The following is a 21,245-nucleotide window of genomic DNA, read 5'->3' on the forward strand; positions in this document are numbered from 1 at the left end:
CATTATAACATAATTTACAATTTGTTTGAAATGCGGATTCAATTGCCTTGCTTATTTACACTTACAATGTACACTGTTTTGACAATTTCCTGCAGAATTTGACTATTTTTGAAACACCTCATTCTCGGTGCACAGACTGAAATATGTATGGTTAATGCATGTGTACCTGAACTGTGTCACATGTGGCCAAAATCGATTTGTAACCAAGGCAATAGCATCTAGACTAACTTGTGGCAAAGGTCTACATACACAAAAGTCTAAAATTATTTTTTAGAAATGCTAGCCAAAACTCATTTGGCAGCCTTATGGACAGCAAACCTCTTTCCTCATCACTCTCACCTTTCACTTCTCGACTAGTGAGATTCTTCTAGACTCTGTCACTATTCATTTTCCAATAATATGGCAAGGCATTACTGAAAAAGCATGAACAGCTTTGCGAAAAAGTTGTGTAATTATTTTTAATTTTTACTCTGAGGAGAACTGTAGTTTGAACAAAATTACTCTTAGTTAATTATAATACTTTAGGCAAACAACTATCACCTTAAAGTTATTCTATATGGGGGAGAAGTCGCATACTACACGAGAGGAAATAGTTACCATGATGGCAACAAACGTCAGATAGACGTCGGGCCTATATCTGCCACTGTTTAAACCAAGTTTGAGAATCACCAACTAAAAAGTAATTACATATCTGTAACACTAGTTCAGGAAGTTGTGATTTTGTATGCATTCATACATAACCCATTCAAGTGTCCCAAAAAAAGCTAAATTTCTCAGGATAATAGCATTAAAGTCGAAAGGATTTTGGGAAACGTGACAATCACCAAGATTTGATTACGGATCCTTCTACTAATGATCACCACACAACATTTTTAGGTCAAGCCTAGCCGGGCGCATGCGCATCTCTTCGAGGCATGCTATATCTTGTCAGGGTGCTTAGGCCACGCCCACCGCTTTCCATTTCTTTCTTCTTGTGCCTTTCTGAATTCCTTTGTTATTATTGACAAGACATTGCTCTTTGGCCAGCTTCTGGGTGTGTTTTTCACTTTGTGGCAACCACCCATGTTACATGTCCCCTTACACTCTGATTGTATTTCACATTTGTTTCCAGCACACTTATTTCTGCTAAATTGGTACTGTGCTGTGAACACAGCTGCTCTTTGTCTCTCTCCTGCAGTGCATGTTTCAAAAGTCCTCCATCCATTTATTTTTTGTTCGCTGCACGTTTCAAAAGTCCTTTGTTTATCTGTTTTCACTGCCTGCCATGCACGTTTTAAAAGTGCCTTGTTTATTTGTATTCACACCCCGCTACGCATGTTTCAAAAGTCCCTCGTTCATTTATGCTTTCCCTCCCCCACCAAGCACATTTCAAAAGTCACATGTTTATGTTTTCTGTTGTGGTTCATGACAGCATAATATCTAGGTTCATGCCCCGTCTAAATCACTTAATGTAGTTAAGCCTTAAGGAATTCAGATACAGTGATTTACGTAAACGCTGTTGAACGGTGAGTTAACTAGGAAGCTGGTGGCTGGCTCAGTACAGGTGGGTAAGTGCCACAGGCTAGGCGGAAGTGCTGTTTGTTTGCACTACTACCCATTTTTACTGTGTGGGCTGGTTATTCAGTAACACAAACAATGTCAGCTCTTGTTTATGCACAGGCCTCTTCGAAGCGTTGGCTCTTTGTGATATGGGTATAGGCTTCCAGCATCAGCTCAATGATGAGGGTGTGATGTCCCCCCTGTCTGGCCGGGTTCCTCAACCTCATTGTTAGGTGCCACCATGTGAGAGAGATGGACGTGTTACTGAAGGGTGGACAGACGAATAACGTAAAAAAAAATCTATATTATAATTGCACACATTCCTGATTTGGAGATGATGGCCCCATTTTAAGCAGGGTTGGGGGCTTCATTTTTGCTTTTTGCCTGAATTTGAATAGGCACAACCGGCTTCTTTGCAGTCTTTGGCATTTAGCCTATCGTCTTTCGTCAGGGTGTTTCTGAAATATGCCTTTATGACAACTACTGTCGAGCTCGTGGAGAAATGGGTGCAGTAGTTGAGCCTGCTTTATCTGGGGGCTGCGATTCAACACTTGGTGCAGCTACTTGGTTCTACAGCCTGGGGAGTGCAGTCTATATTACTGACAAAATCAAATACTTTTCTTTTTTTTTTAGAAAGCAAAGTTTTACTCGCAGAGTTACTTGAAGCTCCTTTATGGGTGCATTCAACTGTCATGTGGAATCAAAGGTGAAGGATTTTTGTATATCCTTTTCTAAACCTCAGGTGATATAATAGAGTAAAACATCTTCTCTACAAGTCTGGTTTCACTGCCCTGCTCCGGGAATTTGTTACCTTATCTCAAGACCAGTTGAGTCAGTCAGGGCATATAAATTGCCTTTTCATTAATTTGCATGGAAGCCCATCCTTGGGTGTGTTTGACTGTTGCCAGTGGCATGCAAAACAACAGTATATGTTGCAGCACACATATTAATGTGCTGTATGGCTAAATACTATAAGGTCCCAAAAATGAGACCTATTGGCTGTGCCAATGCTTGTTAATTTTTCCATGCTTGTTACAGATATATAGCCACAAGCAGGAAGGAAAACAAGCATTTACAAAGCAATAGGTCTAGCATTTGTTAAAGTTAGAGTTGTTGACAATAAAAATAACAATGTTTTTTACTTTGTTTTTTTATTTGCAGTGTAGTTATTGTATTTGCATAGCACTATTGCTAATGGTATGAAAAAGCAAAAGTAAAAAACATTGTCATTTTCAGCGCCAACAGCTCTAACTTTAACAAATGCGAGACCTATCACATTGGAAATGCAATTGGTCTCACATTTGCTGGAGTTGGAGTTATTGAAATTATAAATGCTAATGTTTTTATACCTAGCCATGTTTCCATTGGACCACTTTTGGCCACATATGGTACTGCACCCTGGAAAGTTGGAGTTAATGTTTTTTACCTAGCCATGTTGCAGGGTGCAGTACCATATGTGGCCAATAGAGGTCCCATGGGACCTCTTTTAGTCACATATGGTACCGCACACTGCCGAAGATATGATAAATACACCCTACCCATAATGCATACAAGACAGTACCACAAATACATTCAAATAGCTATGCCCATATAAACAATTAGCAGCCTTGTAATGTGACCAAATAATTATTATATTAATCCCGGATTAGGTTTTACTGGAGCTGATGAAGGGAAATATATACAAGGCCTCATATAAATGTGAGATGAGTTAGGAAACTAACCACTGCCAGCCTTACTTAGGAACAAGCGGGAGTCCAACCTGAAGCCCTTTAAGAAAATAGTGCTCATCGGAGGTTACAAGGATAGACAAGGCGGTACTAAGGAGTAACTACTAAGCCTATTGACCAATGAAAAGCCACAATTTACAAAGGACAGGAGCCAAATAAAAAGATGGGTGGAAAGTGGGCGGAACTTTATGCCCATATCCTGAATACAGCATGTCTCAAAGAGGCAGCATAAGCGCTGCCTAGGCGAGACGTATCAAGCACGTTCAAAAAGACTCATTAAGTACACCAAGATATTCTTGATTTCCTGGTACACTGGAAGACAACATTATTCACTTACAAATGTGGCTCAAAAGTAGGAGTCAAGAATTTCCTCAGACAAAACATCTAGACTTCACAAAAACATAAAATGAAATTGAAATTGATTTGCCTTCAAATTAAAGGGTCTCTACGCGGCTAACCGTATGTTTCAGTGTGCATTAGAGAATTGGTGGTGTAATGACAAGGGAGAGATGGAGGAAGGATAAAAACAAAATCTAAATGCATCTTTAATGGGTCTCGGCTGCTCAAAGACACTTTGTGGAAATCAACTGCTTGTGCTCGGTAGTAGATTTTAGTCAGCATTTTTATATTAAGCAAAATCAATACACTTTCCCGGAAGAAAAAAAATCACCCAGCCTTAGTAACGGCGAGCTTAAAATGCATTGCGCTGCCAAGCTAACTAGAGCGATCGTGTCTGGCTATGTAATGAGCATGGAAATACAGGCCTGGATGGAGCAGCAGGTAAAGAGACTAAAAGCGCACAGCTCGGTTCCACAGGAGGACTTGCATTTTGTTTAAACACAAAAAGGGTTCCCGTTCTTGCTCTAACTAACTCATTTTGATATAACCAGAACACCAAAAAACTAGGATTACTAAGTGAGCTCTCAGATGGGACTCATACATTTGAAGCCAGGATTGTTTAAAACCTGTTTATTTTTCAAGCAGACAAAATGAGGGGTCTAAAAAATGATTACAAACTTCCTATTACTAATCATAGCCAATAAAATGTGCTATAGCCACAGAAGAATGAAAGGAGTAGAAATCAGGTCTGAACGCAGCTGTACACCAGCAGACGGATAAAAGGCACATCGATTTAACATTTAAAACCATCCATCTTGAGAGCATCAGCTGACCGCCGAAAATAGCGGCCACAAGTTTAAAGTGCCCTGAGCCACTTGCAGCACATCCAAACTCATCCTTCCCACCCAGAGCCCATCTGCTGGTCCCCTGCTCAGGGCGAATGACACACATTGAGACACCTGTCAAATAAGACAGAATTTTCACAATGTGAGGAGGGGGCAGGCCTTGGAGGGATGTAGGCACTTTTGCCCCGCCCGTCCCCAATCACCCTCCTCCCAACCCAGAGAAAAAGGTTGCTGAGGCTGGTTTCACACCCCTTAACCCCTCCCATGCTCGTGACGGAACTGTTCCGTCACGAGCCTCGGGTGGGCTGTGCTGGTGATGGAACGGTTCCGTCACGGCCCTCTCGCCGCGCCTGCGCGTGGCAAATTCCGCGCCTGCGCTGGACGTTCTGAAGAGCGGGCGGGGCCGTGACGGAACCGTTCCGTCACAAGCACAGCTCACCCGCGGGCCGTGACGGAGCGGTTCCGTCACGAGCACGGGACCGCCACGCGGCCCCGCCTCCCCCTTAGAGCATTAAAAAGCCTCTGAAAACTAGCTGGAAATCCACGGTTTACTGTGGTTTTCAGCTCGTTTTCCCTGCCACAGTGTGATATTGGCTCCTCTTAAGGAGACTGTATGATGGGAGCCAATATCGTGTGTCACACTGTGGCACCATGTGAGTTGGCAGCTATGCATTATTCCAGTCCCGGGCTGTAACTGATGGTCCTGTGGAGCTGGTGATGGACGCTGCAGTTGTGTAGCGGCATATGTGATAGGGGGCACAAGAGGAACACATGGGTGGCCAAGCGACATGTAAACAGCAGCGGAGGAGACTGAAGAGGGAGTAAAAGATCTCCTGCCTGCCTGGAACTTCAAACCCCCCAACCTGACCCACTATAGACTTACTGGGGCCGCTGGGAGAGACGTGGTGTGGCAGGGGCAGCAGCCTGCGTGATCTGCGGCAGTCTCTCCTGATCAGCACTGCGGAACAACCTGCCAGTGAGTGAGGCAGTGATGTGTGGGTCGACAGCGGGACCCCATGTTGCTCCTGGGCAGACCTGCCATCCTTAAAGTGGTTCATTTCCACGTTTTTATTTTTATCAACTGCAGAACAATCCCTATGACATTTCACCTGCCTTTTTCCATAAAATTAAGTCTCTGCTCTGCAGCTTCCTGTGGAATGAGGGCCTCCCACATATTGCCCTGGCCAAGTGCTTCAAATCCCCATATAATGGTGCAATAGCTGCCATGGGCATTGAGTCATATTATATGGCCTCCCACCTAATTACTGTGAATGAACGGTGGTGTGATGCCTTAGGAGGCCTAGCATACGCTTCAGAGAAATTGGCTCTCTGGGGAGTGTCAATCCATCATTTGGTATACAGGTGGGAGGGGGGAGACCACACACCATCCTCCCACCGGCAACAAAGATGGTGGTCAATCTGTGGAAGACCAACCTGAGACAATTGGGGAGGCTGTAAAAGATGACGGGCAGACTCCTCTGTTTGAAGGCACTCTATTGGGACAGGTGGCTAACCTACAAGGGTTTTTAGGAGGTCAAACGCCATAGGTATTTCTACGTTGGGGGAGGTTATGGAGGGAAAAACTCTCAAGTCCTACTGAAGCCTGCAGGAGGAATTTGGGCACACAGTCAATTCTACAGGTATCTGCAGCTCGGACATTTCCTGGACGAATGCATCTCGGACATATAAGACTGCCCAGAATTGAATCCACCAGAGGCGGAACTTCTCATGGGCAAACTGGAGGACCACAAGGTGACACAGATCTATCGCAAAATTATCAATAACACGAAATAATCTTTTGATTCCTTGTGAACTGTTTGGGAGGAAGAACTATGCTTGCTAACAGACAAGGAGTCGGTCGAGGATAGGGCGACCCCTCGACACTCTGCAATCTCTTCTACATTGTCCTCCATACAACTGGAGCTCTGCCACAGAGCAAACCTTACCAGACAAAGATTATAAGGGATGGGGGTGCTAGCCTCCCCGGCCACTTACCCTGTGCAGAGCCTCCTGCAAGCAACCTGGGGCGGTCGAGATTATCAAGCTATTGACACAGGTGCTTTTCTGTCTAGGGTGGTCCTGGGTGGACAATATCACAAGACCCTGGGTTGGTTATACAAGACATAAATTCAGATTTGGACGACAACAGACATAAGCTCACATTGCTATGGCTTGGGCTCACAGTGCTCTAAGGGATATAGCACAAATATGGATGTAGGAGAGACTTTGGCAGCAGAGAAGTGGTAGAAAGGGCTCGGCCACTGCATAAAAATGGAAAGACTGGTCTACAATGCCAGAGACTGTTCCCAGGGGTACACAAAGATAAGGGGGGACTGGAAGTGATTTAGAGCGGTTGACCTTCGGTCAGACACCACCAAGGTGGATATGCTTGAGACTGAAATTCGCACATATTCGGGGTGAGGTTCATTAGCTCTGGATGGGGGTATGGGGGAAAAGACTTGTTCAGAAAATTGTTTTCTGTAATGGCCTGGGTGGGGGAGGTGAGAAGTGGGGTATGGGAGCGACTGTTGGATATGCACCTTAGCATTTCTTTTCAATGCTTAAAAGATTATTTTCCTTGTTACACTGCATTGTACCCTACAACATTCAATAAAATGTGCATATAAGACTATCCATCGTGAGCAATTATCGCTTCCTGAACAAAACTCATACAGTAAACCCAAAGAAGTGCCAGCTTCAGAAGAACAAAAGTTTCCTTTTGTAGGATTTTCAAAAACATATTGTACTGCTCTGTTAGATTGGGCATCTGACCGTGCAATGTTTCACTTCAGTTTATACTGTTTGTATCCTATTTGGTTATGCATGCAATGGGTACATTTTAGGGGCAGCTAAGCATCTACCTTGGTTAGTTAGAATGTTCTGTATGAATGAAAGGAACAAGGCCTTCATGGATGCTCTGGCTTGATTCAGAAAAGGGACAGAACAAATGGTGAGTACTAGTCCTCACTGGAAGTTTGAATTTAAAACTTAAATTCAGAGTCAATGTTAATCCTTTGACATAGGTTGATATATTAAAAATATTACATATTATTTTCATGGATTAATTTTCCTTAGTGAACTTCAAAAGCAGAAGACTGCCTGTCAAAATAAAAGAGACCAAAGTCTTCTCTGGGAAACCGTGTGATGTAATCATTCAGTATTGAGGTTCTGAGATCCAGAAAGTAGTAGTGAAATGTGTGCTACTCTTAGACAAACACATTTCATCACAATACACCTGGAAATCTAAAGTTGGGCTTAACCCCTTGCATGCTGATGACGAACCCCAGCCGTCATGCACTACGGTGCTCGTGTGCTGATGACGGCTGGGGTTCGTCATGGCCCGCCCCTGTTCATTTGTTTACCGCACAGGGGCGGAAACGGGCCAGCAGTGAAGGGGTTAAACTGATGCAAGATCACAAAAACATATAGCAAGAAGGCAATAGTCAGACTCTTTGTTGTGGTTGTCATGCTGGTTAAACAGCAGTATTTGGGCTGCAAGATTTGGATTAAAGTTGACTTGCTGAAGTTCTGGGTCAGTATTTTCTGGACTCCACCAACATACTGGATTATATAAACATTAATGAGTACACTTCATCTGTGGGTTTTATGTTGGCCAAAAAATGTGAATTGAGGGGTACATATTAACTTCCCCTCCGCTACCGCTCCACAATGCCAACTCGTTCTTCTTCAAGAGAGGATGAGGCTCACAGCTAGACTGTTGACCTTGGAGCTGGGAAACCAAGGTTCGAGCCTCTGGGTAGGCTCCACATCCTGTGTTTCGGGGCAAATCACTTTCTCTCCTGTGCCTTCCCCTCCCCCCCAAAAAATGTGTCCTTGTGTTATGTAACTGGTGCCTATGTAAAGCGCTCCAATACCTTTGGGTTGAGTTCGCACTATATAAATCTGCAACAACAAAAAAAGTAGTAAAATATGCATCCCAGTTGTGGACTATAAAACAGTGGTATTAACCATAGTCTATTGAGACTAAGTTATGTCAACTCTTTAGCCACAGGCATATCAATGATTACTTTGAGAACATAAAGGTGGCCCTGTATGTCACAGCATAAGCTAGACTGCAGAATCAAACACTGCAAACAAAAGAAATGTACTTGCACCCCAGACATGGCTTTCAATGAATGCCAATAGTATTTTCAATGTGGTTTGTGTTATGCCAAAAGCACTTGAGTCTCAAAAGCTTGCGATCTCAGGTGCCATTCGCTCCTTTTGGGAAACATCCTTTACAACGCAACCTTTACCACGCAGTGCTTTTACATCGCAACTTTTACAACGCAAACCATTACAATGCATTGCGCTGGGGGGCGCTCTAGGATAGGGAATAGATTTAATTTACTATCCAACACCTTCCCTACTATCCACAGGGACTGGAGTTGGAATAGTAAATTAAACTATTCACTATCCAGCAGCCCTCAACACTATGCGTTGTAAAAGCATGCGTTGTAAAAGTTGCGATGTAAAAGCATGCGTGGTAAAAGCATGCGTTGTAATGTCATACATCTGCTCCTTTTCAGTGAGATTGGCCACCTCTAAAAGAACTGATGAAAGTGGGGGGGGGGGGGGGGGGGGGGGAATTCTCTTCAGCTTTTGAGATTCAGAGTCAATTTAGGAGCCAATAAAGGGATTAGCAATTTAAAAAATCCTGGAGTTTAGATGCTGGTTTCTATGTATAACATGTGTGTTCAATACATTAGTCCTGCAAACAGCTCTTTCACTATCTCCCCCTGTTGCTTCCTAGTGACAGCATCTACCAGATTAATTACCTGCTAGTGTGAACAATCTGCATGTAAATAAAGAAAAATGTGAGTTCTTTTGTTGCAATTTTGAGAAACAAACCAAAGTAACAGTCGCCCAGAAAAAAAATGGTAATCAAGTTTTAGAAAAGGCATAATTTAGAACTGTGAATAGCTGTCAATTCATTCTGGTCCAGTTGTCAAACGTCTTTCTCAGATCCTTGCACTGTCAAACAGCTTTGCTCCTAGGAATGTTTCAATATAAATCGCTGAAGTCCAAAAACCCATAAAATTTGACAAATCACGGAATCACAGTTCTGCGTGTCAGACCACAAACAATCCATCACTGGGTCTCCAGTAATGGTCACAGCTCTGCAGCGGTGTGTGATCGTTACCTTTGATTCATGTTCACCCAGACGGTGCACAGGCAGTCCGTTGTCTCTTTCACCTTCCTGGTATCGTCGTTGCTATAGTCACGAAGCAGCTTGTTTGACAGGTCCTTGAAGGCAGTCATGCTGGGTTCTCCTTTGTTCAAGTCTAGCAGTAACAGCTGTGAAATAGTAAAAAGGTTCATCATCCCACACGTAGAACACAAATGCAAAAATTAATGATGAAACACTCTATCATCAAAAAGGGAACATATCAGTAAGAGATGGGAAAAAAGAAAAGACAATGGCGGTCAAGCTGGTATGCATTTTTGCTGGATAAAGGCTCCAGATTCTGTGCACCTATGTACTTAGAATGTCTCCGCTTCAGGGCAGATACATGGGAAGATAGGTGAGGAGGCATGGTCATAGAAACTACCTCAGGAGATCACTCCTACTCCAACGTGTGTACAAACTAGTGTCAGTGACAGAAAGACGATGCATGGCACTATTATTGTGTAATCATCGCTTACCGCTAATTGCATTGGCCCTGTTGGTTGATGGCGAATAGTTCTGAAAAACGCATGAAATGAACTGTTTGAGTGCGCTTATCATGATGGCTCTGGATGGCTGGGGCAACACATTCAGTGTGCAACCCATACTTGGAAAATGTTGAAAGTGTTGGGGGCCCTTCTAAGCAGGAGTAAAGTGTATTGGCTGTCTTGGACACTTGGATCCACCAATGCTTTGTTTTCTATTTCGACAAAGCTTCTCAAAGGATCATACAACCCCACCCAAACAAAATGATTAGAGTTTTCTGAGGAGTGGCAAAATCATGCACTTGACTTGGACAACTATTGGAATGGCAGCAAAATGAACAGCAGGGAGATGTTACATCAGACACACAAGCCACTATGACAGATGCAGTTCAGTGTTTGAACAACACTTGTGGGATATTTAAAGGACTCCTTCCGAGCAGGGGGGAGGTGCACATGAAGTGACAATGCTTTGATTAGTCTTTCACTGTAGCTATTACAAACAGCATGTTAGCTCCCCAACTGAGAAGCCATATTCTTCTCTGGTGAGTGGCAAAAATCATGAAACGGGTGCTTGGAGATGTGCCACACTGGTTGCGCAAGTATTTAGCTGCTAAAGCGATAGAAATGCGAGTAAAGCTAAATTGATTGAAATTCATCAGCCATAATACCTTGGAGGAAATAGGGCAACCACACCTGCCCTATGTGGCTCTTAACGTCCTAATCTCAAACTCTTACTATAGCCTGGGTTATTATTTTCTCACAGTTAAGCTGAGGACTTACACTAGACATTAGACCCTCTGCACCAGACTTGCATTCTCTCACTCTTGCAATGTAGAAGACCCTTTCCCAGAACCTGAACTTTTACCCCGTGCTAGGATTTGGGATTCTCCTTACTAACTAGAGGACCGGTTCTGATCCTAGTGTCAACCTTCTAAAATCCTAAGGTCACTAAATGAACCCTTCACTGCCTTAGGGAAGTATGTTTGTAAACAAACAGCTAATTTTGGTACCACGAACATATCCCAAATGATGCATGGAAATACGTAAAGCACAATATTTCTCATGTGTGTGATACCGGTCATCTGCTGTCACCAGTTCTCCTAAAAGTCTAAAGCTCACAGGAAGAAAGTGCAGTATCATCACTGACTCAATAACACTCACAATGAGCAAAGCATTTATATATTGATATTAATCACAAATCTCGTTTTAAAATCAAATAGCGATCAATGGTATGAATATGCTTTATACCACAAATAATTGGAGTAAATGTCAGGGAGCTTTGTCTGCGCGTCAGAAATGTCAGATATTACAATGGTCGATTGTGAATACTCAATACTAGAAAGAAACAATCTGCAGTGGGTAGCTCAATTATCAACTATCATAAGCTAATTTAAGCGTTTAGTTTCCTTTTCCAGTTGTCCACCATTTTCTTTTTTTTATAGAAAATAGTGTTTTTTCAATTGTTTTATAATAAAAAAAATTTGGTTTTAAGGATCTGTGGCTCAATTTAAGTATCAAATCTGTCTCCAAATAATAGAAGAGGAAGTATTTTGTGGTTCTTGTTCCAGCTTCTCCTCCCAACTTTCTCCTCTTTTGCTTACCAGGTAATATAGCCGAGTCCTGTTTCTATTCCTTGACGTAACTTCTAGCCACTGGCATAGATTGAAATATTGTGGGCCCTTTTCAGGTGTTTTGGCGAGAAGCAAATTATATTTTGCCATTTACCCTCTATCCAGCTACCCTAGCAACGAGGTGATTTAATGGAGCTATTTGTTGCAATATGTGCACTATTGTAGCCGTATGTGGTAACGCCCAAGGCAGCTGCCAAAAATAGCCTTAACTAAGAATCCGCTTTCAATGTAGTGCAGGGTCTGAGGGCAGAATGACTTCACAACTTCTAGCATGGCACCACCCAGACATACAAAGGCCTGAGATACTTGCGGACGATGCCTCGCTCATGCCACATGGGTGGGCCGGGGCTTACATTATACCCTCGCCTTCAGCCCACAGAGTCCCCTCTCCAGACCCCAAAACATAACATAGTCAACTGGCCGCAAACCTTCACAGAGATGGAGTCCGCACTGTGCTCCTCATCACCTAAGACCTGTATCTGAGGTTTGTGCACACCTGTACCTGTCCCCCCAAACCCAGAGTGCGAGAAACTAGCACCTTGGATCTGATGGGGACTCCCTGCTGCAATGTGGAATTGCACTGTCAACTTTCTCTTGGATCAATGATAACTCGCCTGCTGATCAATACTGGATATTGCTTTGTTAGACAATACGGTTAAATAGAAGTATGAAGCGAACATGCAACTAATAGTATAGAAGAATATGCTCCCAAGGGAAGATTATGTCAAATTACATCATTTTGACTTGTGAGATTTAACAGAAGAAGCACAAATGTAAGCAAAATGTCAGCACAAAAGTACATCCTAGCTCTATTTAGAACGGAGGACCAACCTCTCCTAACCAAAGTGGTGCTGATGCGAGCTGCCAAGACATTTCACCTGCTTCTAAGACATCTTCGAGAATTAAGGATGCAAGAGGTATAGAGAAAGCTCGGGCTGTACCTAAATATCTCTTCAGCAGCACCACTTGTTTCTCATTGAGCTAGTCCACCACGGTATATTAAAATCCCAAATCACACACAATGTAGAAATAGACTTGTGCAATCTATGCGGTATTTTAAGATGTGAACAACAACAGAATGTTAGACTAACCTTGGAATATGCTGATAATACTGCGTCAAACGCTGATTAACTTAGCACAACACACTTTGGAACACCAGTCAAATTCCTGGCACAGCCCAAAATTGCTGATCAGTTCCGAACACGTCAACAGTACTACAAGGGGGGGCGAGTGGCCTAAGACGTCTGACCCAGGCAATAAAAAAAGAGCAAATGATTTCAAAATAAAGCAGGTCCTGGAGTTCCACTTAATCCATTTGAAAACAAACTATAAATATAAGAAACTGCTACGATTTCAGGGCTGGTAAAACAAGTACCCAGTAAAGTGAAAAGAAACCCTCGCCTTACACTGTATAGATTTGAATAGCTCAAATGTGTTTTCACACTCCCTCTAGCGACACTCTTTGGGTATTGCATGTTTTGAGTGATCGACACATGTCCACGAATCTAATGTGTTGCTGGCAAACAATAACCAGCATTGGCAAATCCAACGGGCCTGGCTTGCATATTGAGTAATGACTGAACAATAAAATCAGCTTGCTACAGTAAACAAAGAAAACAAAAGAAAAACGGGTATTTTATTTATGCAAAGCATCTGTGAGTTAAATAGTTTAATGTGTGATGCGTCAGTGCTCTTCTGAGTCATAAAACAGTGTCTCGTGCGTTGTAATACAAACACTCCGTATGAAGTGGAACGATACACTAAACAGCCAGTACCATGAGGGGGAAAAAAGACATACTCCTCTAGGCAGAGGAAATATTGAATGAATATATATATATATATATATATATATATATCCGTTCCAAACTCCTACTGATCGGCTCTAGATACCGACCCAACAAACGCAGGTACAGACCACACAACAGCGCTGAAGGTACTTTCAAAGGTGGTTTATTGCTCTCTTGTCGCCAGCATGACGTGTTTCGGCTACGTCGCGATAGCCTTGATCACATCAAATATTACATATATATATATATATAAATAAGAATTCGAAACAATAGGTTATGTAAACAGCAGCACTGTGAAGCCGGACACAACCCGACAAATACTGCTTTACCATCTTAAAGGCACCATGTCATGTGTGACAACTTCATGCAGTCCAGGTATTTCAGAAAACAGCATATTGCACGCTGGATCTTGGAGGTCAAAATCGATAATGTGAAATACGAAACTACAAGTGTCACAAAAAAAAAGTGCTTGGATCTAAAAGTCAGGACTTGCTGATGGTACCAGGCATTAATCAGGGTCGCTTGCCATCTAAGTCAAGGAAACCACGGTAGCTACAGTTGCTGGTCCATATTACCGTAGATTTTACGTACATTAGGATTAAAAAAGAGGGCATAGCAGGCTCCCCAGATCTAGTCCTGCACTGGTATGCCAAATATAAATGAATACAAATTGACTAACTTCAGGAAGCCCCCGACAGCATAATTTCACAAGACTGACCCTCATGAAGGCTAACGGTGGCACAGTATTGGCTATGTGATGTCACTACCTGAAGAACTAGTGCACTGAAGCCCCTTAATATGTGAACTGCAGAGAGTGTCTTCCATTAGAGTGGAAGCAGTTCCACATGATACACTTTGGAATCTGTTGAGCTGTATAAACCACTCTTGAGAGAGGTCAAGTTCAGGGAGGGAAGGTTGGGTCTCGTTTCCTATTAAATCTCACAGCAAGCCTTGCCAAGGAGTCACCCCCTGGAGTGACGGAGAGTCATTTCTGGCCTGTCTTCATATGCTGCAAAGAGCAGTGTGTCACATTTGCTTAGATAGGAGCCAAAGTGTAAAGGTTGTCTCCGATATGACCATAACTGCATATTCCACAAATGAGGCCTGCCATCTTAGGAGATGGTAAGAGGTTTCCATTGCTTCTAGAAAACAAAAACATCCATCCTGGACCTCAGTTGCTACTCCAGCACATCGCCGAAGTTTTATATTACATTGTCCACTGGACAGAGGAGTAGCCCACAGGATAGCTCAGAGAGTTAAATGCTGCCAGTTTGGAAATGTGGTTATATGTTGGTAATGAGTTAGAAACAAATCAAGACCAGCTCAGCCTTCCACTCTTCACAGTCTGGTAAACTAAATACCAGTACATTGGGTAAGGGAGACACTGGGTGTTTACAGTGAACAGAAACGTCTGAAACGTGGTATAAAGTACTATATAAGTATAACATGTTATATAACAATTGTACTAAAACAAATTCTTATTACTGCATGGAAGGATTCGCCAACACTGTATAGCAATCTGCAGATGCCAGATAAAATGTTTAGTGCCTATCAAAGGGATACACTGGAAGTTAAGCCCTTATCCTGGGTTGCTTGTAGTCTGGTTCAGGGAGGAACTGGCTTCAGTGTTTTGGCTGGACAGTTTCCTTTGGAGCAGGGTAAAGACTGATTTGAATACAGCTTGGCCTAAACGGAGGTTGCACGGTGTGCCAAATAATGATGTATTGTGATGCGGCCAGAGTAATTACTAGTGGCTGAGATGAAGCTAAGCATTCAATCCAACACCTTCTATATACTTTAGTGTGTCGCCCTAAAGTACACCTGTTAGAAATTGGGTCTCTGGCAGGCAGAGGTTTTCACTCTGTCAAAGTAGGGACCACAATCTTAGTCAGAGTAAGTCAGATACACAACCTAAATTAAACTGTGTTCATGCTCTGCTAGCTTGGCATAGATTAATCAGGCTTAATTTAAGAGACAATCTGTAAAGTATTTGTGCAAACTTTAATTACAGTAATCCAGTGAGAACACCACAAAACCACTCCACACCAGTATAGAAGAATAGAGAATATTTATCTGAGTAAATCAAGACCAAAACTATACAAATCCAATAAGTAGAGCTTGAGATATGAATTTTTAAAGAATAAAGTGCAATATAGTGCTTAAAAGTCAATAGCGCTTGAGGGTTACTTGAGGTTGCACTGGACCGGGGTAATTCCAAAGTTTCAGGCCGACAGCAACGGAGTGCAGGCCGGCTACAAGACCCATGCAATTATACAGAACAGGGGACCCTAATAAATTAGGATCACGCAAATGGTAGACATATACTGGATAGTATATATGACCTCTGTCCAGCCGGACAGGAATTTATTAGTTAAATATTTTATACTGGTTCATGTATTCAACATTTATACAAAAGTGGGCACAGCCTGTGACCCACAGGAGACAAGACAAAACAAGTGACAAGAATTTATGTAAAAGCGCACAAGGCGGTCTGTACTATTATTCAGTTTTACAGACTAGGATTCATTTTAAGCAAACCATTGTTAAAGACATTTTGTGATTTCATAAAAACATATGGTGCTATAAGGTCGACGACGTTTCGATGCAACTCAAGAATACATGCATCATCATCAGGGCAAAAACCATTGAGTCATGTTTGTCTTGAGAATATTTCCATAGTACATAGCCTCTATGGCAATTTACATAATAACGAAAGAACGTTGAAAGGAGGGAAAATAAAGAAGAAAAACATAAACAAAGAGTTTATTAGAATTTGACACTGCTAGGCATGACTGCATTTATAATTAGTTTCTTCAAAACACAGTAGAATAAATTACTCATTTGTGCTGCTGTGAGAATTGTGAGTGACTTGGTGGTGATTACCGATTTGAGTGAGAGCTATTTTCAGTTATCCTCCGTGATTTCTAGTACATGCTTGTCACCCGAAGAATTTAACTAGGGGCTTTCGATGTTCAATGCAAGGATAGTTACACTCATTTTAAAAAAAGGGGTTTTACGGCGCAGTGAAGAGACATGTGCTCATGTGATGATGCATGTATTCTTGAGTTGCATCGAAACGTCGTCGACCTTATAGCACCATATGTTTTTATGAAATCACAAAATGTCTTTAACAATGGTTTGCTTAAAATGAATCCTAGTCTGTAAAACTGAATAATAGTACAGACCGCCTTGTGCGCTTTTACATAAATTCTTGTCACTTGTTTTGTCTTGTCTCCTGTGGGTCACAGGCTGTGCCCACTTTTGTATAAATGTTGAATACATGAATTTAACTAATAAATTCCTGTCCGGCTGGACAGAGGTCATATATACTATCCAGTATAGGTCTATCATTTGCGTGATCCTAATTTACTAGGGTCCCCTGTTCTGTATAATAGATTACTGCCCAAGGACCCTAGTGTTATTCCTTTTGGGTTTTCCCTTGTCCTGTTAAAACACAAGACCCATGCAAGGCCCGTTGAAAAAGTTCCTTGGATGGAGAAAGCACTGGCGTCGAAGACTCAAGTCTTTTCTGATTCACGCAGTTGGGTCGATGCGTCGAAGTCGAACATCGCAATTAAGTCCTGCGTTATCATCAAACTCTTTACGATGCAGGCGTTGCATCATCAAACCTTCCAGTCGGGTTTTGCGTCGTTGTCGAACCATGCAGGGCTGCCATCGGATTGGTACTGTTATCACTGTCGAAGGGCACTGTGTCAGTTCAGATCAGAGTAAAGTCATCACTGCGTCACATTTTGCAGGAAAACTGCGGCATAACCTACTTTCAAGGCCCAGGACTGTACTGGCACCTCTTGGCAGGGCAGGGCTCACAGTTGGCAGAATCCAGCAGCTGAAGCAGAGCTGAAGGAAATCTTAGTCAAGTCAAGTCAAGTCATAAAATTTGTATAGCGCACTACATACCCAGAGGGTTGACACTTCAAGCACATTAGGCAAGTCAGCAAGCCCTTGGAGAACCTGGGTGCAGGTATGTAGAGGGTCGCTTCAGTCTTTCTCACTTCCAGGCAAGAAGCAGCAGGCCAACACAACAGAGCAAGTAGCAAGGTGGTAGTCCCTCCTACAGCACAGTAGCTCTTCTTCTTGGAAGAATATCATTGGTTCCAGCAAAGGTCTGATTTGGCTGGTGTCAGGGGTCCAGTACTTATATCCACTTAGACTTTGAATTGGGAGAAAACTTCAAAGAGACCTTTGAAGATCACAACATCCCTGCCTTCCTTGCCCTGGCTCCAGACTCACTACAGGGGGGTAATGCAGCTCAGCGGGAACATGCATAGTCATATTCAGTTGCAAATGTCAGCTCCTCTCTTCGACTCTACCTCAAGAAATCTCGTCAACCTGGTGAAGGGACAGCAGGATGGGAATGTGACCCTTTGTGTGTGACTGTCTAGAGGGAACTCACAAAGTCCAGCTGTCAACCAACCCAGACGTAAAATTCAGAGATAGGCTGAGGTAAGAAAATGCCAACTTTCTAAAAGTGGCATTTTCAGACTTAAAATGTAAAATTCAACGACATCATAATTTGTGATTTTAAATTGTGAGTCCAGAGACACCAAACTCCAAATCTCTATTTCTTCCAATCGAAAATTACACTTAAAAGATGTATTAAGGCAACCCCTTTGCCAACCTATGGGAAAGATACGCCGTGCAGTAGTGAAAAACAAACTTGATAGTTTTTCATTACCAGTACATATAAAACTCAGGGGGATATGACCTACCTTTTAAATACACTGCACCCTGCCCACGGGGCAGCTTAGGGCCTACCTTAGTGGTGACCTATATGTAATAAAGGAGAAGGTTTGGGCCTGGCCAGTAGCTTAACTTGTCAGGTCAAAATGGCAGTTTAAAACTGCATACATAGGCTCTGTAATGGCAAGCTTGAGGCATGTTTAAAGGGCTACTAAAGTGGGTGGCACAATCAGTGCTGCAGGCCCACTAGCAGCATTTCATTTACAGGCTCTGAGCACATACAGTGCACTTTACTAGTGACTTACAATTAAATTAAATAATCCAATTTTGACTAAGCCAATATTACCATGTTTAAAGCACAACGCACATGCACTTTAGCACTACTTAGCAGTGGTGAAGTGCCCACAATCCTAAAGGAAGCAAGAACGAATTCAGCAAAACAAGAGGCCAGTAGGCAAAAAAGTTAGGGGAAACCACGCCAAAGATGTCAAGTCTAGCAGCTCCTATGGCATGGAATGTTAAATTTCATAAGTGAACTGCAGTGTATATTTACACCACGCACATATGTGACAAAAATATAATTTTGCCAGTAGAAATACCGTGCTATGGCTATGCTGCAATTTTAGATACACATGGCAGGAAAAAATGTCTTTGTCATGTAGGGATTGTATGATTTTATAGATTTGTAAGTCACTAATAAAATGTGCCTTGTAAACCCACAGACCATGGTGCTGATATATAGGAATATGACATTACATATTCTTGATAGTGTGCCCTCACAGTGAAATAAAACCCAAAAGCTATTTCAGTATCTAGGACTAAAAGTCCTAGGTGTTTCTTAAAAGGCCTATGTGGCCATAAAATCTATAGATTCCATCACCACCTAGGAAGAGCCTACAAATATGCTTCTAAGTTATTTACACCTTATTTGTACAATCAGACTTAATGGTGTAATCAGATTTTTGATAACAAAAGCAAAAAAGTAACTTCGTAAAAATTATCCTTAGGTTACATAACCTGAAAATGGCTGAAAACAAGTTCTGCTCCTCATCACACCTCCAGAGCTGGAATACACATCCTCAGTGAGAAGAGTGAATGACCCTGGCTCAGAGAACCATGGCATGCCTCTGAGCCCAGAAAGAACTAATCTTAAAATAATGGGGATTAGATATCTGGGAGTATACAGGAAAAGGTGGCAGAACAAAGGACATCTTTTTCACCACCATTTTTGACTTAGAGAAGCTAGCCAGGGATTATCTTATTCACCCCTATGACCCACCCCGACTGCCAGGCTCCAGCCACAATAGGTGGACAAAACCAGTTTTGACATGTCAGGTAGGGAGTGGCAAGGAAGCCAAAGCTAAGCCTGCCTGGTGACAACTGTGTACTGCCATGTTGAAACAAGGGCCATTTTACAGTAAGACAATGAGAAAAAGTGTGGCAAAAGGAGTTAGGGAATGCGAGAAAATAGCTAGGAATGGATGATAGATTCTTTTCTATCATTGGCTAGTGCAGAGGATAAATCTGGCAATTCAACCACAACTTCCACAGAGCAATCCCTGACCTGGACCATCTGAAGAAGGTGGCCCTGAAGGAAGAAGAATCCATCCTGAGTTCTTACTCAGGATGGAAGAAGAAGACTCACAAGTGGATTCAGGACTCCTGAATCATTCTGGCAACTGGGGTCTGGGACTGCTTCCAAAGGTTCAAGTGGCTGAACTATTGTTCAACAGCTTCAGGGATACAAAAAAACAAGGTCTCCTAATTCCCAGAGGGAAAAGCTAACTAAAGATGACGAGACCCTGCTTGAGACCTGGCTAGGGAGAGAGGTGGTGCCCAGAAACCTGTCCATCTGGAGTCTGGGGTTGCAGGACTGAACAGGAGAAGCTTTCCCAGCCATTGAACACTAAGTCTGAAGGTAAAACCTTAACCGGGATAACCTGCTTGGCGTACTTGGCCTCCACTGCACTGTAGTCAGCCTGAAATAGGGCCAAGAACCCAGTCCACCTTCAAATGCTGTTTTTCCATAGTGCTTGGTTTTGTTTTTAGGTGTTTTGTTCTTTACAACTTTATAAATTCATATCTCCTGTTGCTCTTAACATACTTTGATTAGCCTGGGGACGTTTTGCCTCATTAAATTTTCTCTAGGTTTCAAGTTTGGTTTGGAAATGTAATTGTGTTGTGCTTTTCCCTTTCAAAATGCTAGTTCTACCTGAACTTAGCGGGCACTTCTCTGTGGACTGCCTGATGCCAGTCCATAGCTGCAAGGGTTGAGCAGAGATTTTTCTCAGGAAGGTGTTTGGGCCTAACCAAAGTGGGTTTATTAAATTGGAAGGGATACCCCCTCCCAAAATTAAAATCCCTATTTCTGACAGTCATGGAATACTTATCTATCTGATGTGAGAGACGTAGTAGAAAAAGCTCGACTGTTGGATGAACTAGCGACAGACTGCATTCTCCGGGCAATGCAACAGAAGAAGCAGGAGACGATCCACCATTGGAGGAACTAATGATGAAACACGTTCTTTGCCAGATATAACAGAAGCAGTAGGAAAGAATCCACCATCAGATGTACAGGTTTGGAAGGAATTCTCAGTCTGATGTGACGGATGCAGCAGAAGATGATCTGCCATCTGAAGTACTAGTGATGCAATGCATTCTTCGCCCAATGTGAGAGAAGCAGATGTAGAGGATCCCGTTGGAGGTATTAGTAATGGAATGCATCCTTTGTGTGGTCTGACAGAAGCAGTGGGAAAGGATCCACAGTCAGATGTATTAGTGATGGAATGCATTCCTAGTCTGATGTAACAAAAGCAGCAGGATAAGATCCACCATCTGTGAAACTAGTCATGAAACACTTTATCAGATACAAAAAGTAAATTTGTCACTCTAAACATCGAAGGCCAAGAACCTCATATGCAGAGACCTCCAAGGATATTCTCTCAGTCAAACGCTTTTCAAGATCTGCATTACCCCGCTGATGGAGCTCACCCGATCACAAAACATCAACATAAGCTGCAACTC

The 21,245-nt window shown here is 42.6% G+C and overlaps 1 protein-coding gene across 4 annotated transcripts in view; it reads right to left on the reverse strand.

The window, feature by feature from the left end:
- Positions 1-21,245, reverse strand: part of UTRN (utrophin) — a 1,497,630-nt gene that overhangs the window by 839,985 nt on the left and 636,400 nt on the right. For all 4 annotated transcript variants that reach the window (XM_086927281.1, XM_086927282.1, XM_086927283.1 and 1 more), the window contains one exon: positions 9,594-9,748. In XM_086927281.1, coding sequence (XP_086783407.1) covers positions 9,594-9,748 — 155 coding nt within the window. The remainder of the gene's footprint in view (positions 1-9,593; positions 9,749-21,245) is intronic.

Source organism: Lissotriton vulgaris, chromosome 6, assembly GCF_964263255.1.
Source record: "Lissotriton vulgaris chromosome 6, aLisVul1.2, whole genome shotgun sequence".
Classification (NCBI taxonomy): Eukaryota; Metazoa; Chordata; class Amphibia; order Caudata; family Salamandridae; genus Lissotriton; species Lissotriton vulgaris.